The sequence below is a fragment of the Bombina bombina genome, chromosome 8 (assembly GCF_027579735.1).
Source record: "Bombina bombina isolate aBomBom1 chromosome 8, aBomBom1.pri, whole genome shotgun sequence".
NCBI classification, from domain to species: domain Eukaryota; kingdom Metazoa; phylum Chordata; class Amphibia; order Anura; family Bombinatoridae; genus Bombina; species Bombina bombina.
The window spans coordinates 40893203-40919208 of NC_069506.1; the positions used below are offsets into that span (position 1 = coordinate 40893203).

Sequence of the window (26006 nt, forward strand, 5' to 3'; positions counted from 1 at the left end):
AGTTCTAAAACCATCCCTGGTAATAGGGTTAAAGGGACAGTTCACCCAAAAATGTTCTCCCATTTAAATTGTTCCCAATGATCCATTTTACCAGCTGGAGTGTATTAAACTGTTTACAAGTAGCTCCTTTACCCCTAGTTTGGCCTTTAAAATAGCTGATTTAGCTTTTGGTATCCCAACCTATACTGAAAGTTTTGATACTGGAGTCTCAACTATAGAATAGCCTAAGTAAACACAGTCAGCAGAAGAAATTACACTCTAAGGCCTAGATTTGGAGTTTGGCGGTAGATGGGCTGTTAACGCTCCGCAGGCTTTTTTTCTGGCCGCACCATAAGATTAACTCTGGTATCGAGAGTTCAAAAAAATGCTGCGTTAGGCTCCAAAAAAGGAGCGTAGAGCATTTTTACCGCAAATGCAACTCTCGATACCAGAGTTGCTTACGGACGCGGCCAGCCTCAAAAACGTGCTCGTGCACGATTCTCCCATAGGAAACAATGGGGCTGTTTGAGCTGAAAAAAAAACTAACACCTGCAAAAAAGCAGCGTTCAGCTCCTAACGCAGCCCCATTGTTTCCTATGGGGAAACACTTCCTACGTCTGCACCTAACACTCTAACATGTACCCCGAGTCTAAACACCCCTACCCTTACACTTATTAACCCCTAATCTGCCGCCCCCACTATCGCTGACCCCTGCATTATATTATTAACCCCTAATCTTCCGCTCCGTAAACCGCCGCAACTTACATTATCCCTATGTACCCCTAATCTGCTGCCCCTAACACCGCCGACCCCTATATTATATTTATTAACCCCTAACCTGCCCCCCACAACGTCGCCGCCAGCTACTTACAATAATTAACCCCTAATCTGCCGAGCGGACCTGAGCGCTACTATAATAAAGTTATTAACCCCTAATCCGCCTCACTAACCCTATCATAAATAGTATTAACCCCTAATCTGCCCTCCCTAACATCGCCGACACCTAACTTCAATTATTAGCCCCTAATCTGACGACCGGAGCTCATCGCTATTCTAATAAATGTATTAACCCCTAAAGCTAAGTCTAACCCTAACACTAACACCCCCCTAAGTTAAATATAATTTACATCTAACGAAATTAATTAACTCTTATTAAATAAATTATTCCTATTTAAAGCTAAATACTTACCTGTAAAATACATCCTAATATAGCTACAATATAAATTATAATTACATTGTAGCTATTTTAGGATTAATATTTATTTTACAGGCAACTTGGTAATTATTTTAACCAGGTACAATAGCTATTAAATAGTTAAGAACTATTTAATAGTTACCTAGTTAAAATAATAACAAAATTACCTGTAAAATAAGTCCTAACCTAAGTTATAATTAAACCTAACACTACCCTATCAATAAATTAATTAAATAAAATACCTACAATTACCTACAATTAACCTAACACTACACTATCAATAAATAAATTAAATACAATTGCTACAAATAACTACAATTACATAAACTAACTAAAGTACAAAAAATAAAAAAGAACTAAGTTACAAAAAATAAAAAAATATTTACAAACATAAGAAAAATATTACAACAATTTTAAACTAATTACACCTACTCTAAGCCCCCTAATAAAATAACAAAGACCCCCAAAATAAAAAAATTCCCTACCCTATTCTAAATTAATAAATGTAAAAGCTCTTTTACCTTACCAGCCCTGAACAGGGCCCTTTGCGGGGCATGCCCCAAGAAAATCAGCTCTTTTGCCTGTAAAAAAAAAACAATAGAATGCAAGCTCAATCTGATTGGCTGATTGGATCAGCCAATCGGATTGAACTTGATTCTGATTGGCTGATTCCATCAGCCAACCAGAATATTCCTACCTTAATTCCGATTGGCTGATAGAATCCTATCAGCCAATCGGAATTCGAGGGACGCCATCTTGGATGACGTCCCTTAAAGGAACCGTCATTCGTCGGGAGACGCCGGAAGAAGAGGATGGATCCGCGTCGGCTGCTTCAAGATGGACCCGCTCCGCACCGGATGGAAGAAGATCGAAGATGCCGCTTGGAGAGGATGTTTGCCGGTCCGGATGTCCTCTTCTTGCCGGATAGGAGGAAGACTTTGGACCCTCTTCTGGACCTCTTCAGCACCGGATGCCAGGACGGATCGGTGATACCTGGATGGTGAAGACAAGGTAGGAAGATCTTCAGGGGCTTAGTGTTAGGTTTATTTAAGGGGGGTTTGGGTTAGATTAGGGGTATGTGGGTGGTGGGTTGTAATGTTGGGGGGGGGTATTGTATGTTTTTTTTTACAGGCAAAAGAGCTGATTTTCTTGGGGCATGCCCCGCAAAGGGCCCTGTTCAGGGCTGGTAAGGTAAAAGAGCTTTTACATTTATTAATTTAGAATAGGGTAGGGAATTTTTTATTTTGGGGGTCTTTGTTATTTTATTAGGGGGCTTAGAGTAGGTGTAATTAGTTTAAAATTGTTGTAATATTTTTCTTATGTTTGTAAATATTTTTTTATTTTTTGTAACTTAGTTTTTTTTTATTTTTTGTACTTTAGTTAGTTTATGTAATTGTAGTTATTTGTAGCAATTGTATTTAATTTATTTATTGATAGTGTAGTGTTAGGTTAATTGTAGGTAATTGTAGGTATTTTATTTAATTAATTTATTGATAGGGTAGTGTTAGGTTTAATTATAACTTAGGTTAGGACTTATTTTACAGGTAATTTTGTTATTATTTTAACTAGGTAACTATTAAATAGTTCTTAACTATTTAATAGCTATTGTACCTGGTTAAAATAATTACCAAGTTGCCTGTAAAATAAATATTAATCCTAAAATAGCTACAATATAATTATAATTTATATTGTAGCTATATTAGGATGTATTTTACAGGTAAGTATTTAGCTTTAATTAGGAATAATTTATTTAATAAGAGTTAATTAATTTCGTTAGATTTAAATTATATTTAAGTTAGGGGGGTGTTAGTGTTAGGGTTAGACTTAGCTTTAGGGGTTAATCCATTTATTATAGTAGCGGTGAGCTCCGGTCGTCAGATTAGGGGTTAATAATTGAAGTTAGGTGTCGGCGATGTTAGGGAGGGCAGATTAGGGGTTAATACTATTTATGATAGGGTTAGTGAGGCGGATTAGGGGTTAATAACTTTATTATAGTAGCGCTCAGGTCCGCTCGGCAGATTAGGGGTTAATAAGTGTAGTCAGGTGTCGGCGACGTTGAGGGGGGCAGATTAGGGGTTAATAAATATAATATAGGGGTCGGCGGTGTTAGGGGCAGCAGATTAGGGGTACATAAGTATAACGTAGGTGGCGGTCGGCAGATTAGGGGTTAAAAAATTTTAATCGAGTGGCGGCGATGTGGGGGGACCTCGGTTTAGGGGTACATAGGTAGTTTATGGGTGTAAGTGTACTTTAGGGTACAGTAGTTAAGAGCTTTATGAACCGGCGTTAGCCCAGAAAGCTCTTAACTCCTGCTTTTTTACGGCGGCTGGAGTTTTGTCGTTAGAGCTCTAACGCTCACTTCAGAAACTACTCTAAATACCGGCGTTAGAAAGATCCCATTGAAAAGATAGGATACGCAATTGACGTAAGGGGATCTGCGGTATGGAAAAGTTGCGGCTGAAAAGTGAGCGTTAGACCCTTTAATCACTGACTCCAAATACCGGCGGTAGCCTAAAACCAGCGTTAGGAGCCTCTAACGCTGGTTTTTTACGGATACCGCCAAACTCTAAATCTAGCTGTTAGTGGGGTGCAGGATTGTTAAGTAATAACATGATAATTTTCCATTGTTCGCTCTATGTATTAGGCTTTAGTTTTCCAGACAAATATAAGATAAAGAATCAAGTGTGTGTACACAAAGTGATAACATAATGAGATATGATATTACCTTAAACTCAACCCATTGTAATAGGCTGTGGTTTAAAAGCTCAAAACCATCTAATTCATATACACAAATAAACCTGAACGTGCAATTTCTCATACATTTTATACTCTGCAGCTGGTATAACTAGTGATTGAAAATACATTAATATAAAAACTATTTTACAGTGTACTGTCCCTTTAATGTCAGTTTAGGTTTAAGGTAAATAGAGACTTTTAAAGTCAGGAAAGTAGTTAGAACTGAACAGAGAATGTTATTCTGTATCTGATGGACAAATTATTTTTAATTGTCTCTAAATTAATCATAAAGAAAAGAAATTACATCTGTATGTTTAGTTGTATTGTTTGATTACAGCTGTTATCTCTGATAATTATTTTGCTTGGCATTGAGTTATCACTTGCAAAAAATACAAAGCAAACTGCTGAAATAAATTGAAAAAGGAATCATTTTGTTTTGCAATTATTTATGCAAATTATGAAGTCAGATTATTTTACAGATGTAAACAACAATAATTACTTTTGCTTTTATAGTATTCAGAATCTTGTTTATCTCTTAGTAAATAATCCAGTGCACCAAATAATGCTACTCACATGTTTGTCTTATTGAATTTTTTCATTTTTGTCTTTTTTGTTTTTAATTACAAAGTAAAAAAAAAGCTGAAGTATTCACTAAACGCTATCCAAAAACAATTTCAAAATTCAAGCAACAGCAGTTGTTTGTTTGAAAAATAGTATCCATATAAATAAAATATAACTTTTATTACACTACAAATTAAAAAAAACATATAAAGATTTAAAATACATATTTTAAAGGACCACTCAATGCAGTAGAATTATATAATTAACAGGTGCAAAATAAAAATACAATGCAACAGCACTTACTCTAAATTTCAAATAAGTAGTAGATTTTTTTTCTGACAAATTATTTTTTTCTTCCATTTTCTGGCCCTCTGTATCATGTGACAGATATCAGCCAATCACAGACTAGTATATGTATACCCCGAGAGCTTGTGCACATGCTCAGTAGGGGCTTGTTCCCCAGAAAGTGTGAATATAAAAAGACTGTGCAAAACATGATAATAGAAGTAATTGGCTCTATCTGAATCATACAATTGTATTTTGACTTAAATGTCCCTTTAATTGTCTCTATTAATTTGTAAAGTGTGAGTACACAAAATATATCCCCAAGAAGCTCACCATTGATAATATTATGTATTCTGACATCATGGCACAGCCACTATCTTACTCTCGTTCTTCAGCACATTATTTTTAAAAGTGCTATGTAAGATCTATCAATGCCATATTGAAAACAAAAAAGTAAATATTCACTATATCTGCAACTATAATCCCCCAAGGAAATGTCAGCAACTAAGCACAATGCACATTTCACCTATAGCTTTTAATTTTAACGGTTTGGTCAGTTGCTTTTTTTTGTAGCAAAACGCGTAGGTATCCGCACTCTGAATCCTCTACCATGTATGAAATATAAATTCCAAAACATCAACAGAGCTTGATAAAAAAGTATCCAAGTTTATTAAAACCAGACAAAAGGTCATATGTAGCGAGCGTAGGTACAGCTGACTCAATGCATATGCGTTTCTTGTGACAAGCACGCTTGATCACTACTAACTGAGTCAATAACGTATGACTGCATTTATACCTTAACTGATTAGTTCCAGCTGGATACTTAATCAGAGTATAATATATGTTCACTAGTGGGGGTTAAACTCTGATTAAGAATACCCCTTGATCTTGGCTCCCTTAAGTCCCAGAAACCCCAAAGACCCAACATTTAAAATGGTGTAAAATTTTGAAGAAAAAACATATACAAATTAAATTTAAAAAATCCCTACACTTACCCAAACTGTTTATAGACTTGGGACTCCTTGCAATTATATAAGGTAATCAAAAAGGCCTAGAGAGCCCCATAACCTCTTGTTTTAACACCCAAAAGCCCCTCTTTAAAATAAAGCCCGTATACAGATATATATAGCCAGGTGATCACCATGATAACAGGTGAGAATAATCCAGCAATTAAAGGGTTAAATTTAGATCAAAACTAATACAGCATTATCAGGTGTGAATTCCCTACTAATGCTCATTTGCTGATAGGCACTTCCTGCTAATGCTCATTGGTCAATAGGCATTTCCTGCTAATGTTTATTGAGTATGATGTAATTTAATTTTGTCTGTGCAGGCATTCGGTTAGGACAAATTTTGCATTTGGATTTGTTACTGTTATTTCCAAAGGGAACATCTAAAACAGACAATTAACATTAACAAAAATCTTACGTTATAGGAATCAAACAATTAAAAGGACATATTTCTTAAAGGGACATGAAACCCATTTGATGATTTAGAAAGAACATGTCATTTTAAACAACTTTCTAAATTACTTCTATTATCTAATTTTCTTCATTCTCTTGATATCCCTTGCTGAAAAGCATATCTAGATATGCTCAGTAGCTGCTGATTGGTTGCTGCACATAGATGCCTTGTGTGATTGGCTCACACATGTGCATTGCTATTTCTTCAACAAAGGATATCTAAAGAATTGAGCAAATTAGATAATAGAAGTAAATTGGAAAGTTGTTTAAAATTGCATGCCCTATCTGAATCATGAAAGTTTAATTTTAACTTGACTGTCCCGTTAATGTTAAAAGAATATGCAACTGCTGTATAACTAAAATCCAGCATTTAGTGCCTGACTGTCTGTCCCTAACATCAGTCATTATTAATACTATAGCAGGATTGTACAGGGGATGATGGACAAATGAATAGTAAGACCCCCTGTACATCATTACAAATAAACACCTAGATTACGAGTTTTGCGCTAAACAGGGTGTGAAACTAACGCCAAAAAAGTTGCGTTATTTCACCCTCCATATCGCTGCCATTACGAGTTACTGAAAAGCCTCCTTGTGCTCGTGCACGCTTTCCGCCATAGACATCAAGAGAGTGTTAGAAAAAAACTAACACCTGCGATCGCGTAATGAAAATTCTCCTGAACGCAACCCCATTGATGTCTATGGGAAAAAAAAGTTACGTTTAAACCTAACACCCTAACATAAACCCCTAGTCTAAACACCCCTAATCTGCTGCCCCCGACATTGCTGCCACCTAAATAAAGTTATTAACCCCTAATCTGCTGCTCCCGACATCGCCGTCACTAACAAAAGTTATTAACCCATATTATGCAGCTCCCCGACATCAACGCCACTATAATAAACCTATTAATCCCTAAACCTCCGGCCTCCCACATCGCAAAACACTAAATGAAACTATGAACCCCTAACTTTAAATTAAAATTACAATATAACTATATTTAAATAAATAAAAACTTATCTATGAAATAAAAATAAACCTAACAATAAGCTATAAAATAACCTAACCTTACTATTATAATAAAATAAAAAATACTACCAATTAAAATATCTAAATTACAAATTTAAAAAAACCTAACACTACAAAAAAAAATTAAAAAATCTAAAATTCAAACAAATAAACACTAAATTACGAAAAATAAAAAACACTAAGCTTACAAAAAATGATAAACAAAATAATCAAAAATAAATACAATTACACCTAATCTAATATCCCTATAATAATATAAAAGCCCCTCAAAATAAAAACACCCCTAGCTCTCAATAAACTACCAATAGCCCTTAAAAGGGCCTTTTGTAGGCCGTTAAATAGCTCTTTTACCTGTAAAAAAAAATACAAAGTCCCCCCAACAGTAAAACCCACCACCCAACCAACCCCCTAAAATAAAAAAACCTAACTCTAAAAAAAACAGTTTTGAACAGCCAATAGGATTTCAGTAGCTCTCATCCTATTGGATGTTTTGAATTGGAAGGATCAAATCAGCCTATAGGAATGCAAGGTACGCCATTTTGAAGCGGCTACCTTGCATTGAAGCTTTTGTGTACGACGGGGACCATATGAAGAGGACAGCCCGCGCTGGATGTCTTCGCCGCTCTGCCGGGATGAAGATAGAAGACGCCCCCACGATGAATGAAGATGTCCTGCCTGGATGAAGACTTCTCGCCGCCTGGTTGTCCGGACTTTAGCAACTGTAAGTAGATATTCTGGGGTTAGTTTTAGGTATTTTTTTTATTTTTTGGGGTGTTTTTTTTCAGATTAGGGTTTGGGTTTTCGAAAAAGAGCTAAATGCCCATTTAAGAGCAATGAAAAAGAGCTGAATGCCCTTTTAAGGGCAATGCTTATACAAATGCCCATTTATGGGCAATAGGTAGCTTAGGTTTTTTTAGAGTTAGGTTTTTTATTTTAGGGGCTTGTTTGGGTGGTGGGTTTTACTTTTGTGGGGACTTTGTATTTTTTTTTTACAGGTAAAAGAACTGTTTAACTTAGGGCGATGCCCTACAAAAGGCCATTTAAAGCATTTAATAGTCGCAATGTGGGTGGGCGGCAGATTAGGGGTTAATAGGTTTAATATAGTGTTTGCGATGCGGGAGGGCGGCGGTTTAGTGGGTAAAAGGTAGTTTATGGGTGTTAGTGTACTTTGTTACACTTTAGTTATGAGTTTTGTGAAACATTTTTGTGGTGCAAAACTCATAACTACTGGTCTCAGATGGCGGTATGGATTGTGTCGGTATAGGCTGTAACGCAAGCATTTTAGCCTCACCGCACAACCTGTAATACTGGCGCTATGAAAATCCCTAACAAAAACATAATTTTTTTGTGTGTGGAATGGACATTGCATTACAGGCTAAAATGTATAGCTATGCCGACACGACTCGCAATAGCTGTGTTACTGCCATTACGCTGACATTGCCATTTTTTCAGCGTTAAAAGCCATAACGCAAAACTCGTAATCTAGGTGAAAGTAGCTTATTAACCATTTTACTCTCTCCTTCTCCCCCCCATTCCTGCACTTTTTTATTGCTCTAAATGGCACAAACAAATGAACCCTTTTGTTCATTAACATATTCAGCTGTTTGTGTATTGGATAACTTGATGTATATGCAAAATGCACAAATGCACATCTCTATATCGTACTGTAAAATAATTTCCTCTTATTGTGTTTCAAATCACTTGTTATACCAGCTGCAAAGTAAAAAATGTTTGATAGGAGATAATAATACTGAATAGGCTTTCAAGGGATATTCAAATACCTTTAAAGGGACATACAACTAATAATTTAAATACAGAATACATTTAAAACAACTTTCCCGTTTACTTCTATTATCAGAGCAGCTTCATTCTCTTAGTATCATTTGTTGAATGTGCAGCAATGCACTACTGGGAGCTAGCTGAACACATAAGGTATGCCAGTGAGAAGAGGGACATAAGTGCAGCCAGCAATTAACAGCTAGCTCCCATAGCTCCCAGTAGTGCTTTGCTGCTCCCCAGCCTACCCAGGTATGTTTTTCAACAAAGAATAGCAAATGAACAAAGCAAATTTGATAATAGAATTAAATTGGAATGTTGTTTAAAATTGCATGTTGTAGCTTAAAGGGACAGTAAAAATATAATTAGACACTCATGATTTAGACAGAGAATACAATTTTATACAACTTTCCAATTTACGTCTATTATTTGAATTGCTTTCTTCTCTTGTTATCCTTGGTCGAAAGGTTTATCTAGGTAAGCTCAGGAGCAGCAAAGAACCTAGGTTTTAGCTGCTGATTGGTGGCTGCATATATAAACTGATTGTCATTGGCTCACCCATGTGTTCAGTTAGAAACCAGTAGTGCATTGCTTCTCCTTCAATAAAGGATACCAAGAGAATGAAGCAAATTTGATAATAGATATAGATGCAATCTGGAAAGTTGTTTAAAATTGGAGTTCTACCTAAATCATGAAAGAAAGATTTGGGGTTTTATGTCACTTTAATCATGAAATAAATGTTTTGGAGTTTATGTGTCTTTTACTTTGTATGCAATGCTATGCATATCTGTTATTATATACTGCACATATTTAAATGACTTTAAATGGACACTGAACCCAAATTTTTTCTTTTGTGATTCAGATAGAGCATGCAATTTTAAGCAAATTTCTAATTTACTCCTATTATCAAATTTTCTTCGTTCTCTTGCTATCTTTATTTGAAAAAGAAGGCATCTAAGCTAAGGAGCTAGCCAATTTTTGGTTCAGCACCCTGGATAGCACTTGTTTATTGGTGGATGAATGTATCCACCAATCAGCAAGAACAACCCAGGTTGTTCACCAAAAATGGACTGGCATCTAAACTTACATTCTTGTTTTTCAAATACAGATACCAAGAGAATGAAGAAAATTTGATAATAGGAGTTAATTAGAAAGTTGCTTCAAATTGCATGCTCTATCTGAATCACAAAAGAAAAAATTTGGGTTCAGTATCCCTTTAATGTCCATTTTATCTCTGAAGCTGTGAAATAATAAACTTCTTTCCTAAAATATGCACAAAGTTATACACAGTCCTCAGATGTACTGGGTACCATTGGCCGTCTGTCACACTCATTGGATTCCACTTATTATCAAAGCTACTTATTAAAATCATGAATACGCTTGTGCTAAGCATCTGATAGTTCTTTCAGACTTCTGCGAAGCTCTCATTATCCTGACCGGCTAATTCACTCAAATGACTATTGTTACTCTTCCAAAAACTGCAAACTGAATATATAAATGGCTCTTTCATACTGACTCCTAAGTATGCAGAGAGGAAAACATGGTCTTTATATGTGTATTAAAAGCCTCTGTATTTGTTTAACCCACTTACAAACTGCTAAATAAATTGTGATAGGTCTTGAAGTGTCATTTTAAGAGAGGATTAATCAGCTTGAACTACAGGATTTGATATCTCAAGTGAGTGTCATGTTATAGAGAAGTCAATGAAAGAGAAGCCAGGTGCTGTTGTGTTTGGATGTTGGTTACTTAGCAACAGAAGATTTGTTTGTGGGGAAAAAAGGCTAATCAAATTCTTCTCTATTTACAATTATTCACAGTATTGATGCAAACAGGTTATTAAAATAAACCATTAAATGAATAAAACAGTAATATATCAAATGTATTGCATTTCATGTCAAATACAATTAAATGCATTTTTGCAATAAACAATTCTGGTAACTTAATCACTTGTAGAATAAGTTTTAATGAGCGCTAGACCTGCTACTGATATAACCGGCATCACCTAGTATTTAAAGGGACAGTCTACCCTGTAAATTGTTTCTAAAGATAGATAATTCCCCAGTTTTGCATAACCATCATGGTTAAATTAATATACTTTTTACCTCTGTGATTACCTTGTATCTAAGCATCTTTTGACATCCCCCTGATCACATGACTTTTTATTTATTATCTATTGACTTGCATTTTAGCCAATTAGTGCTGTCGTTGTGCTGACTCTTAAATAACTCCACAGGCATGAACACAAAGTTATGAACTAGCAGTCTCCTGTTGTGAAAAGCAAATAAAAAAGCATGTGATAAGAGGCTGTCTGTAGTGGCTTAGAAACTGGCAGAAATTTTGAGGTTTAAAGGTAGTATTGGAATGGGTAGTAAAGGCGGTATCTATATTTTTAAACAATAACAATTTTAGTGTTGACTGTCCCTTTAATGTACGAGCGGAAGACAGATGCCCATAAGAGTAACCTATGGTTATATCTGTACTGAGTCAACATTAAAAATAAACATTCTAGCAGTGAACATTTTTAACTGAAGCATTTTTGTAAACATAAAGTATTATAAATAATTTGTTACAAGAAATTGACTGATAATCGTTAAAGAACATTAAATACAGTAAATTTGCATAATCAATAAATGCATTATAAAAAGACAATGCAGTAGCACCTAGTCTGTACTTCAAATTACTTCTTTTCTAACAAATTTTCAGTTATATCTGATTCCACTCCCCCTGTATCATGTCACAGCCATCAGCCAATCACAAATGCATATACGTATAGTCTGTGAATTCTTGCACATGCTCAGTAGGAGCTGGTGACTCAAAAAGTGTAAATATAAAAAGACTGTGCACATTTTGTTAATGGAAGTAAATTGGAAAATTGTTTAAAATTGCTGCTCTATCTGAACCATGAAAGTTTAATTTTGACTTGAGTGTTAAGAAAATTGTTTGTAATGTGTTTCTTAACATAAACAGGTCAAAATAGAAATCTTTAGTTGTGTAGGGTTCATTTTTTTTTTTTACAACCCCACAAGGGGGCTGGGTGTACTTTTGGAAGGCAAAAAAGTAGACTTCCCTTTGAAGTGGTTGCTTGGAGACACATGCTTTAGCGCCAGCCAGTTTCCTGCCCATGCCCATGCTCAGTAGAGGTATTTTGCTGCAAAAATCATGTAACAGCAGAACTTAAAGGGACATGAAACCCATCATTTTTAATTCATGGTTTAGACAGAGAATACAATTTAAAAAAAGTTTCCAGTTTCCAGTTATTTTATTATTTGTTAAAGAAATATCTAATTAGGTAGCGTGCACAGATCTGGAGGACTACATGACCGGAAATAGTGCTGCCATCTAGTACTCTTGCTAAAATATAACATTGTTTCAATACTGCTGCTTTATAGTGCTGCAGACGTGCACACTCCTGAACTTACCTTCCTGCTTTTCAACAAAGGATAACAAGAAAACAAAGACAATGTGATAGTAGGTGTACATTGAAAGTTGTTTAGAATTGTATTCTCTATCTGAATCATGAAAGAGAAAAATGTGTGGTTTTATGTCCCTTTACGTTGCATAATGGTAACTAAAGGATGTGGCTACACTAAGAATTTAGCAAGAAACAAGTAAATTGTTTTCTATTTTTAACACAACAATCTGTCTTTTTTATGTTTACTTTGATTTAAGATATTTTTACACTGTTGCATATCCCTTTAAAGGCCATTTGTTTGTCATTTTCAGACAAGTGCAACAATATGGAAGCATTTTTTTTTTTTTTACATTAGTCCAAAAACAAACGCACATCCAATGTATCATTCAACAATGCTGCTTTTTGTATTTACTGTTCATTTCCAGTTCCCCTATTGTATTCCATTAAAGGAACACAGTAGTCAAAATGTGAAATTTGAAAAGTGTATTTTAGCTTTGAAAAGAGCGTTTTTACAATATACTTGTAATTAAAAAATGTAGTAAAAACGTGAGTGGTTTCAGCGATAACTTTTACTCCTCATCCACACACCCACAATAAAATGCCACATCTTGAAGAACTGGTGTTAGCTTGTATCCCATCAAAAATCAAATTGAATCGCTCAACTCAGAGTTTACAGAAGATATGTTCCTATGTTCCTTGTGCAACCATCCTAAGTAAAAGGGCTTTTTTAATGGAATTTTTATTTGCTTATTAAATGGATATTTACTTTGAGATAATAATATAAAATGATAATATATATATATATATATATATATATATATATATATATATATATATATATATATATATATGTGTATATGTATATATAAATATATATATATATATCTCTGCAATATAATTTTATTACTTATTTTGTCTCCTTTTCCTGTAATTCCATTCTGAAATTGTGAGCTTTTCAGCTCCTGTTAGAAATGGAAGTGCAGAACACTTTTATATCCCACACAGCCATTGGCTGCACACTCTAGTGACCTATTTATAACTGTCTCTAATTGGCCACAGCAGAGAAGGTAACCTAAGTTACAACATGGCACTTCCACTGTTTTGTAGACACTAAAACGTTACACTTATTTTATCAATATTTAAACAGCTAATGAAACTTTAAAAAATACTCAGACTAATCTTTTCTTTGAATGTATCATTCTATCATCTAGCATTTATTTAGTGTTTAATATCCCTTTAATAAATAATGCAAAAAAATGCTTGTTAAAAACTAAAATGGCTTGTGTATTTTTGCTGTTGTTTTAATTGTCAGCCAATTAAGGTGAACCTACTACGTATTTAGTAATATTAATGGCAATGACATGATCAATCAGTAAAATTTTCTATTTTTCCAATTTTAAGTCTTTACCAGATTTGAAGCAATATTTCTGGTCACCAATAAGTGTGTCTATTATAATTAACTGTGAAATATGGTTCCAAAGACCTTTACCTAATGAGCCTGTAAATATGAAATTCAAAACAAGGGTTTGTGATAAGTTACAATGTTACAATTGTAACCTCCTCAGGAAGCTGCTTTCTGTTCTTCTTCCAATCTGAATGTTCCGATAACATTATTAATTACCTGTAAATATGCTTACATACTCTAGAATTTGAAGGTTTACTAATTATTTTTTTCCCAGAGTTCCATAATGCACAATTATTTGTTTTAACAATCTGTCACATAATATCTGTGTTTCAAAATAGTTCTAACTCTTTAACTATTAGATTATTGCTTTTTAGTATCTTGATATCCTTGTCTCTATATTAGAGACCCCTTGGATATAGTGGAATTGCATAATCAACAAATGCATAATAAAAGACAATGAAAAATCACTTTAAAATCAGTAGTAGATTTTTTTTATGACTCTTGTATCATGTGACAGTCATCAGCCAATCACAAAATGCACTCTTGCACATGCTCAGTAGGAGCTGGTGCCTCAGAAATTGTGTATATAACTAATTGTAAAGTTATTGTGCTCTATCTAAATCATGAACGTTTACTTTTGACTAGACTGTCCCTTTAATGCCCCTTTAATTCTATAAGTCCTGATTACTCAGTGTTCCTGAGGTGATGCAATGACATCAGAAAGAAGGAATGAGTGGCACAATAAATGGAAAATACTCACAGGAACATAAATGGACATACAAGTGCAAAATGAAGATACTCTGTGTTACAGGATTTTATTATTGCATTATTATTAATGCAGTTGAAAGTTAAAGGGACAGTAAATTCAAAATTTAAGGGACAGTAAAGGCAAAATATTGCTTTCATGACTCAGAGTATGCAATTTTAAACAGCTTTCTAATTTACTTATATTATCTAATTTGCTTAGTTCTTTTGGCATCATTTGTTGTAAAGCATACCTAGGTAGGCTCAGAAGCAGAAATGCACTAATGGGAGTTAGTGGCTGCACGTACATCATTGTCTTGTCATTGACTCAGCTAATGTGTTCAGCTATCTCCCAGAAGTGCATTTTTTGCTCCTTCAACAAAAGATACCAAGAGAATGAAACAAATTTGATAATAGAAGTAGCTTGGAAAGTTGTTGCTTTATTTAAATAATAAAATGCATTTTTGGGGTTTCTTGTCCCTTTATACTTACATCTATTGGAAAACTTTCCAATTTACTTCTGTTATCAATTACGCTTAGTTCTTTTGGTATCCTTTGTCAAAGAGTAATCTTAGGCAAGCTCAGGAGCATGCACGTTTTAAGCCATCTGGCAGCAGTGTTTGGAACATTGTTTATAGCAATGTTATACATAGTTACAAACACTGCTGCCATAGACTGCTATAGACACGTGCACGCCCCAAAGCTTTTAGCAAACTAACTAGGTTTAGTTTTCAACAAGGATACCAAGAGACAGATAGCTCAGCATGCTAAGGCACTGTGGCTGAGCTCTGTAGCAACTCAAGGGTTGCAGGTTCGATCCCCAGTGAGGTCCACTCAGCCTTTCATCCTTCCGAGGTTGATAAAATGAGCAGCACCTTGAGACCCTTACGGGTGATTAGCCGCACTTTACAAGTACCCAATACATACAAGGGAGCAAAGCAATACTTGAAGTAAATTGGAAAGTTGTTTAAAATTACATTTTCTGTCTGAATCATGAAATTTTAATTTTGACTTTACTGTTCCTTTAAAAGAGAAAATGTACTTGAAATGTAATTTTTCTTTTGTATTTCAGGACAGCATACTATACTACATATAGACAAGTTTACAACATGGAATATCAGACTGTAAATAAGTGCTGTCCAGGATGGTCTCAGCTCAATAATGAAGCGGGCTGCCATTACTGTAAGTATTTGTACATGTTAACTATATTTTCAAAACTAATTATTAAAGGGACAATTACACTTTGAAATTGTAATATAAAATGCACAATTATACTGTACATAGTAAATTAACGCTGCAGTATACTTTAATTATTTATTTTGCCCCTTTTCCTGTAATTTAAGTCTGAAAATGTGGATTTTCCAGTCCAGCTAGGCAAAGACCAGTAGTGGTCAACTAGAACACATGGCTGTAATGGTCAGCAGAACATAGGGCACTAATGGCCAGCAAGAAACAGGGCTATATTGACCATTATGGCACAGGGCATGACAACACCGGTAAAGGTAGTAATGGTCAAAAGGAATGCATGGCGGGGATGGACAGCAAGACACAGGACAATAATAGCCAGATAGATTTAGCTAAAGGTAGTGAGAGGACATCCAAGATGAGATATGAGAAAGACAGTTAGTGACACAGGTTTGCAAGGAAGAATATAGGTATGGTGCAGAGAGGTAGATTTGGGTGTCATCGACATACAAATGATATTGAAACCCATGGGACTTTATTAAGGAACCTAAATATGATGTGTAGATTGAGAAGAGAAGGGGGGTACCCCAACAGAAAGTGGTAACCTGGCAGAAGATGCCCCAGAGAAGGCTACACTAAAGGTACGGTTAGACAGATAGGAAGAGAACAACGAGAGAGCTGTGTCGCAAATGCCAAAGGATTGGAGGGTTTGGAGCAAAAGAGGATGGTCGAGAGTATCAAAGGCTGCAGACAGATCAAGGAGGATAAGCAGAGAGAAGTGGTCTTTTAATTTTGCTGTAAGTAGGTCATTGGTAACCTTAACAATTGTTGTCTCAGTGCAGGGTGGGGGGCAAATCCAGATTGCAGTGGGTCAAGGAGGGAGTTTAGTGTAAGGAAATTGGATAGACGTACATATACTAGATTTCCGAGAAGCTTCGAGGCAAGAGGGAGTAGGGAAATAGGGCGGTAGTTGGATAGGGAGGTTGGGTCGAGAGAAGGTTTTTTGAGGATATGTGTGACCAGTGCGTGTTTAAGAGATGAGGGAACTATACTAGTGCTGAGGGAGAGGTTGAAGATGTGTGTGAATATAGGGTAAGGGTAGAAGAGAGGGCAGGGAGTAGCTGTGAGGGGATGGGATCGAGGGGACAGGTAGTGAGGTGAGAGGATAGTATAAGGGCAGAAACTTCATCCTCTGTAACAGGGGTAAAAGAGATAAATGTATGGCTTTGTGGGTTTTGGATGATAGTGAGGTTTTGAGGGGGTTTGAGACCGGTAGTATGTTGAGAGCTGATTTCATTTCTGATGGAGTCTATTTTGTTATTGAAGTAGCTGGCAAAATCTTGAGCTGAGAGAGAAGTTGTAGTAGGAGGTGGGGGTTGGCGTAGAAGAGTATTGAACGTGGAGAACAGACGTTTTGGGTTTGAAGAAAGAGTAGAGGTAAGAATGGCGAGCAGAGATGGCTAGCAAGTCACAGGACCAGTGATAGCAGCAGGACACATGGCAGTAAATATCAGCTGTACACTAGAGCAGAGATGGCTAGCAAGTCACAGGACCAGTGATAGCAGCAGGACACAGGGCAGTAAATATCAGCTGTACACTAGAGCACAGATGGCTAGCAAGTCACAGGACCAGTGATAGCAGCAGGACACAGGGCAGTAAATATCAGCAGTACACTAGAGCAGAGATGGCTAGCAAGTCACAGGACCAGTGATAGCAGCAGGACACAGGGCAGTAAATATCAGCTGTACACTAGAAGAGAGATGGCTAGCAAGTCACAGGACCAGTGATAGCAGCAGGACACAGGGCAGTAAATATCAGCAGTACACTAGAACAGAGATGGCTAGCAAGTCACAGGACCAGTGATAGCAGCAGGACACAGGGCAGTAAATATCAGCAGTACACTAGAGCAGAGATGGCTAGCAAGTCACAGGACCAGTGATGGCAGCAGGGCACATGACAGTAAATATCAGCAGTAGACTAGAGCAGAGATGGCTAGCAAGTCACAGGACAAGCAGGACACAGGGCAGTAAATATCAGCAGTACACTAGAGCAGAGATGGCTAGCAAGTCACAAGACCAGTGATGGCAGCAGGATATAGGGCAGTAAATATTAGCAGTACACTAGAACAGAGATGGCTAGCAAGTCACATGACAAGTGATAGCAGCAGGACTCAGAGCAGTAAATATCAGCAGTATACTAGAGCACAGATAGCAAGCAAGTCACAGGACCAGTGATAGCAGCAGGACACAGGGCAGTAAATATCAGCAGTACACTAGAGCAGAGATGGCTAGCAAGTCACAGGACCAGTGATAGCAGCAGGACACAGGGCAGCAAATATCATCAGTACACTAGAACAGAGATGGCTAGCAAGTCACAGGACCAGCAGGGCACAGGGCAGTAAAGATCAGCAGAACACTAGAGTAGAGATGGCTAGCAAGTCACAGGACAAGTGATAGCAGCAGGACACAGAGCAGTAAATATCAGCAGTACACTAGAACAGAGATAGCTAGCAAGTCACATGACAAGTGATAGCAGCATGACTCAGAGCAGTAAATATCAGCAGTATACAAGAGCACAGATGGCAAGCAAGTCACAGGACCAGTGATAGCAGCAGGACACAGGGCAGTAAATATCAGCAGTACACTAGAACAGAGATAGCTAGCAAGTCACAGGACCAGTGATAGCAGCAGGACACAGAGCAGTAAATATCAGCAGTACACTAGAACAGAGATAGCTAGCAAGTCACATGACAAGTGATAGCAGCATGACTCAGAGCAGTAAATATCAGCAGTATACAAGAGCACAGATGGCAAGCAAGTCACAGGACCAGTGATAGCAGCAGGACACAGGGCAGTAAATATCAGCTGTACACTAGAACAGAGATGGCTAGCAAGTCACAGGACAAGCAGGACACAGAGCAGTAAATATCAGCAGTACACTAGAACAGAGATGGCTAGCAAGTCACAGGACCAGTGATAGCAACAGGACACAAGGCAGTAAATATCAGCAGAACACTAGAGCAGAGATGGCTAGCAAGTCTCAGGACAAGTGATAACAGCAGGACTCAGAGCAGTAAATATCAGCAGTATACAAGAGCACAGATGGCAAGCAAGTCACAGGACCAATGATAACAGCAGGACTCAGAGCAGCAAATATCACCAGTACACTAGAGCAGAGATAGCTAGTAAGTCACAGGACCAGTGATAGCAGCAGGACTCAGAGCAGTAAATATCAGCAGTACACTAGAACAGAGATGGCTTGCAAGTCACAGGACCAGTGATGGCAGCAGGACACAGAGCAGTAAATATCAGCAGTACACTAGAGCAGAGATAGCTAGCAAGTCACAGGACCAGTGTAAGCAGCCGGACACATGGCAGTAAATATCAGCAGTTCACAAGAGCACAGGTGGCTAGCAAGTCACAGGACCATAGTGTTACAAGGCACAAGACTCATATTGTTGTTAAATAGGATTGTGAACATTCTAGACAAATAGTATAAAGCAGAGCACAAGACATTAATTTAGGAGGCGAGCATACATGGATTTGCTACATAGAAACAAAATTCAATTCCAGCCTATTTTCCTTTACAATTAGAACTTTATTGTCACATCTGGGTAGGCTGACCATATTGCCGCTTTAAAAAAAGGACACATATTAAAAATACATATGTCAGGGCTGTTTATAGAAATGCTTTAAATAATGTGTTATAAGAACCCTGACATATGTATTTTTCATATGTGCCCCTTTTTAAAGCGGCAATATGGTCAGCCTACATCTGGGTCATCAGCTTGTAAATGACAACATTTCAGGCCATAGCTATAGACCCTTAATCATGTCCGTGCCCCTAAACAAGAAAGTTTGTGTGCTGTTTTCCTAAATTGATTGGAGCATACCTGAACAACAGCACGGTGGCCCAAAGAGACAGATGGCTACTAGAGAACAAAAATATACATTTCATTATAAGCAAACTTTTAAATGACCACTGGTTGAGCATAATGTATGACATTGCTTAGAGTTGCACAATTGTCAAAAAATACGAAAATAAAAAATACACAGTCCCAGAAACATATTAGTAAAGTTCTCAAGGGTAGTATCCTCCACAAGTACAGGTGTCAGCTGTAAGTGGAAGTCGCATGAGTGAGCGCTCGTGTGTGTTACAACTATAGAGACACTGAGTGAGATCACACTGTGGTTCCAGAGTCGTGAGATACACACTTGTGTATGCTCTTAATTGCTAAGAAGCAATCAAATATATTATTCTAAATTAAAAATGGGGAAATAATAAAACATTACAAAACAATAAAACGTAGCAAATAAAAAATCATGGATAACAAATACAAACAAGATGACTTAATATATTGTTTGTAGTGCAAATTAATTGTTAAATATAACCCTTAAAACCTGACTTGTATCATGTAGTCCCATAAGAATGGGATTAATTACAGATAAATGTGATATAACAACTATGTCTGAAATCTTATGATTGTGTCTTTGCTACCTAATTTTATTGTCATTTTATTTATTTTAACTGTTGAACTATTCAACAAATAAAACCTGACACAAAATACCTATAATTTGCATTAATTTGGTGCTGAAGTTTATCACAGAGGTAGACGCTATTATGCGCAATCCTTGTAATTTAGCTCCTAAACTATTTAACATTTCTAGAAAATTAACTATTAAACAATTTGTATTAAATAAGCGCATAATTTTTGATACAATGATTATAATTATTTGATTTTTAGTTTAGCTGAAAATGCTGTTTCTCAGTTATATTCCTCAAGAGCCACAAATAATAGCCTATATAAGAATACTTATTGCTAATGCCCAACCCTTTGTATCTATATAAATACTTAGGTATAGATATTTAGTTAACATTAGCATTACCAGATATATATAGAAATACAATTTAAAAATAAAAACATTTTCTTCTATGTAAAGAATATTGGAATGTAAAATATGCATAATGCACATCGGGTTGCGCGCTGTAGATTCAAACGCGGCATCAAGTTAGCGTACATGAAGAATTTGCTATATTAAGACATGTTGCGTAAATATTAAATATACAATATTGAAAAAAAATGATTACGGCTGCTGAAAATTCAACTATATAAACATGACCTATATATGTATAGCTATTATTAAAGGTTTTAATAAAGCTAAAGATGAAAGCATTTTTCATAAAAACAGCAACAGCACAACACGGGGTCATGATCTTAAAGGGACATGAAACCCCCCAAAAATCATACAGTTTTCAACATCTTACAAATTACTTCTATAATCTGATTTGCTTAATTCTCTTGGTATCCTTTGTTGAATGAGCAGTAATGAACTACTAGGAGATATCTGAAAGCCGATCTGAAGATTCATATATGTACAACCACCCATCAGCAGCTTATGAGCCTATCTAGGTATACTTTTCAACAAAGGATACAAAGAGAATGAAACAAATTAGATAATAGAAATAAATTGGAAAGTTATTTAAACTTGTATGCTCTGTCTGAATCATGAAAGAGAAAAAATGGGTTTCATGTCTCTTTAAAGGGACTTTCCAGCCAAAATTAAAATCTTGATGGATGCATTTCAGTTTTGAATAGAACTGCACTGTGCACCAGCATTTTAAACACAACACTTGCTCAAAGAGCTTAAAGGGACAGTCTAGTCAAAATTAAACTTTCATGATTCAGATAGGGCATGTCATTTTAATCAACTTTCCAATTGACTTTTATCATTACATTTGCTTTGTTCTCTTGGTGGTATTTTTTAAAAGCTAAACCTAGCTAGGCTCAAACTGATTTCTAAACCGTTAAAACCCGCCTCTTAGCTCAGAGCATTTTGAACGTTTTTCACAGTTAGATAGTACTAGTTCATGTGTGTCATATAGATAACATTGTGCTCACTCCCGTGGAGTTATTTAGGAGTCTGCACTGATAGGCTAAACTGTGTGTCTGACAAAAGCACTGAGATAAGGGGGCAGTCTGCAGAGGCTTAGATACAAGGTAATCACAGATGTAAAACATATATTAATATAACTGTGTTGGTTATGCAAAACTGGGGAATGGGTAATAAAGGGATTATCTATCTTTTTAAACAATAAAAATTCTGGTGTAGACTGTCCCTTTAAGGTGCTTGTACCATCTGGTAATGACTCAATTTGTTAATTGCTGACATGATACAAGCCCCACTGTTGTTCTGAGTGGGTACACTGAGAATAACTAGCTATGCTTCACGGGCATGTGCAGAGAAAAATGTTGACACTAAAACAGTGATAAGTTTTAAAGGTAGTTGAAAAAGGCAGCACTCCAGAGATCCTCAGTTAAAACAAAGTCCTTTATTAATCCAAAAATAAAAGTAAACTCACACACAGTGATATTATGGTAGGAGGAGGTGGGGTCCTGACTTGTTTTGTGCCGTGCGGCACTTAATCATAGGATAACCCAACACTTACATAGCACACCTTTTAAAGCTAACTAGAACCAATCAGCTCACTTAAAAAATTGTCTCCTAGGAAACATTAGGTGTGCACTGCAAATGTGTTAGACACACATATGTAAAACAATAATTAAAACCAAATTGAGAGATACAAAACCATTATTAAACGAATACATATATTGTATCAAATACAACAAATCAGCCTCAATAAGAATTTGAAAGTAGTAACTTTGTAACATTTTCTCGTGTACCATTTCAAAAAGGATATTATATATGTATGTAAGTACACTTCACCCAAAGTTACAAGCACAATGTAATTGAAACATAACATACTTCAATTGTCTCCACATAATAATATGAAAGATTTTCATGGGAAAGAGAGACATCCGATAATCATAGAATTTCACAAATTCAAAATTTTCATAAATTCCAGATTTTAAATCCTAAATTTTAAAATTTTGAATTCTAAGTTTAATTAACTTCAAATCTAAAGTATATTCATTTTCAGAACACTTGCATATGGATATGTTATAGATGTGTATAAACCTCAATTTATAATCTGTATATTAAATAGGTACAAACATACACATCAACATATCCAATGCCAATTCAATACTACATAGACATAGGACCAAAAGTTGCATAATAGACTAAAAAAATCTGCACTATGACACTGTAATCAAAGTAAGTAATACACATTGGGTTAAAGAAATGTGTTAGTGTCTATACAAAAAGGGGAGAGACTATTCTACAAAGTAGCTTATGTCCCATTCTTTATTTAGACCCATAGGTACCCTGGTATCTAATTTCCAAATCCAATACAGTTGTTTTTTAGACAGAATTTTATATCTGTTTCCACCTCTAATTGTTTTTTTCGCTATATCTATAACTTTGACAGTACATTTTGGTTCATTGGTAAAATGCAAACCATTGAAATGTCGTGCCACTCCTGAATCCTTCTTATAATTCTTGATGTCCCTTTTGTGCTCACCTATCCTAGAACGTAGGCAACGTGAGGTTTGACCTACATATTGTTCCTGGCACATATCCATATGCAAGTGTTCTGAAACTGAATATACTTTAGATTTGAAGTTAATTAAACTTAAAATTTAAAATTTAGGATTTAAAATCTGGAATTTATGAAAATATATGAAAATTTCGAATTTGTGAAATTCTATGATTATTGGATGTCTCTCTTTCCCATGAAAATCTTTCATATTATTATGTGGAGACAATTGAAGTATGTTATGTTTCAATTACATTGTGCTTGTAACTTTGGGTGAAGTGTACTTACATACATATATAATATCCTTTTTGAAATGGTACACGAGAAAATGTTAAAAAGTTACTACTTTAAAATTCTTATTGAGGCTGATTTGTTGTATTTGATACAATATATGTATTAGTTTAATAATGGTTTTGTATCTCTCAATTTGGTTTTAATTATTGTTTTACATATGTGTGTCTAACACATTTGCAGTGCACACCTAATGTTTCCTAGGAGACAATTTTTAAGTAAGCTGATTGGTTCTAGTTAGCTTTTAAAAGGTGTGCTATTTAAGTGTTGGGTTATCCTATGATTAAGTGCTGCACGGCACAAAACAAGTCAGGACCCCACCTCCTCCTACCATGATATCACTGTGTGTGAGTTTGCTTTTATTTTTTGGATTAATAAAGGACTTTGTTTTAACTGAGGATCTCTCTGGAGTGCTGCATTTTTCAACTACTTTTAATACCTTGAGCTTGCTCGGCTCTGTCTAGGCTTGCACCCTTCAACCAGTGCATTTCCAGTACACACACCGTTATTGAGGGCGGTGTTTGTTTGTCCGCTTTGAGGATCCCTGCTAGGATTGGCTCCGTGTCTCACCCCCTTCTGCTGGAGCGGCCTCACCACTTTCTACTTCCAGTGATAACTTTTACTAGAAGCATTTTTGCCAATACATTTATATTGCAAATATGTTTCTATTTAAAGATTTGATTAATCTACATGTATTTAAATTTTGTCCCTTTAAGTTGGAGTAAAATAAATTTGTGAGTAACTTTACGGAAAGGGCGGGTGATTCATGGAACAAACTTCAGTTAGAGGTGGTAAGGACAAAGACTGTAAGAATACCTGACATAAATCTATCCTAAGAATTAAAGGGACATGACAATCATAATTTAACTCTCAATGCTCAGACAGAGCTTAACATTTGAATAGACATTTTAATTTGCATTTGCTATCAAATTTTCTTTGTTCTTTTGTCATCCCTTGTTGAAAAGCATGCCTAGGTAGGCCCAGGAGCAGAACAATGCAGTACTGGGACCTAGCTGGGGATTGGTGACTGCACATTGACTCAGACGATGTATTCAGCTTATGTGCTACTGCTCTGGAGCTTACTTTTACTATGTGTTTAACCTCATGCAGGAAATAAACTCACAGTTACATGTAGGCAACAGAAGCAATAAAATGCTCTAACACATTAAAGCATTTCACACTTATATGTCTATTTAATTAACTAATCTTACATGACTAAACTTGATGTGCCTTCTGTTTGCTATGCCCGTTTCTGGTTCTTTCTATGTCTTTGCCTTCTGCCTTCTCTTTCCCTGTTCCCATGATCCTTACATTTTCATCCTGTATTTCTCTCTCCCAGTCTTTCACCTTTTTTCTCCAATTGTCTCCCTCTTTCATTGTTTCCTTATTTCTTATCTCCACCCTCCCTATTTTCCTTGTATATCATCAATCTAACACGTTCCTGTTTCTCCTGTCTCACTTCTACCGCAGTGTCATAATGCATCTTCTTTGTTTTTACAGTAGCCTCATACACTCTTGTGGGACATGATTTAACCAGACAAACATGACATTTATTAGCAGTGTATGTAATATCTTATGACCATATTCTCTACACTTATTGCTTGACTAATTTTCATTGTTAGCTTCTTTATTTGCAAACACTGATATACATATTAAGTAATATTGTCCTTGGGAGCACTTGGTTACTTACTAATTCACAAAAACCCACAATAATTAGTTTTTATTATTGGTTTACTAAGCATCATGTTATGTTTAATGCTGCAACACAATATCACTAAATGTATACATACTGCTACTTTATTAACATGACAATCTACAAAATATGTAATGTTATGTACTATAATTTACAATAATATTCTTCTTTCAAAGCATTGTGTGCTTTTTTCAATTAAATGCTGTAATCCTTTTAAATATGCAATTTACTTTTTGTCATTAATGTGTATTTTGTAAGTTTGTTAGTTTTATAGTTAGAGGTTTGTCCTTCAGAATACATGGATATATTCTCCAAAAACAGTATAGCTCAAAGTTGTAATATTAATCACAATTTTATAATTTGTGCACTGCAGTGATATTCATACTTTTCAAATGAAGGATTTGGGTTGTTTCACTAAAGTAGTCAACAAATATATTTTCGTAAAACTAAAGTATTTAGTGCTGTGTATAAAAACCTTAAAGTAATGTTTTATCTAGATATTTGGTATTGCTACTGCTTGGATTTAGGCACAGCCCTACACATAATATTGTATATATTATATACGAAGTCCGCATAGGATAGCACTCCCTGCTCGATATACATACTGTATATTAAAAAAAACTGTGAGTAACGTAATTTTAGTAAGTACACGTCACATATTTGTATGTAGATAAGAGAGAGAAAATAGTAGGCCAATATATATATAAGGGATATGAAGCCCAACATTTTTATTTTATGATTCAGACACAGGGGTACATTTATCATGGTGCGGACAGACATGATCCACTATAGCGAATCATGTCCGCCGCACATTGAT

The 26006-nt window shown here is 35.7% G+C and overlaps 1 protein-coding gene across 1 annotated transcript in view; it reads left to right on the plus strand.

Moving 5' to 3' along the window:
• The window catches only part of MEGF6 (multiple EGF like domains 6), a 681655-nt gene that overhangs the window by 128019 nt on the left and 527630 nt on the right, over positions 1–26006 (plus strand). Inside the window, exon 3 of the mRNA XM_053690339.1 lies at positions 15656–15765. Coding sequence (XP_053546314.1) covers positions 15656–15765 — 110 coding nt within the window. The remainder of the gene's footprint in view (positions 1–15655; positions 15766–26006) is intronic.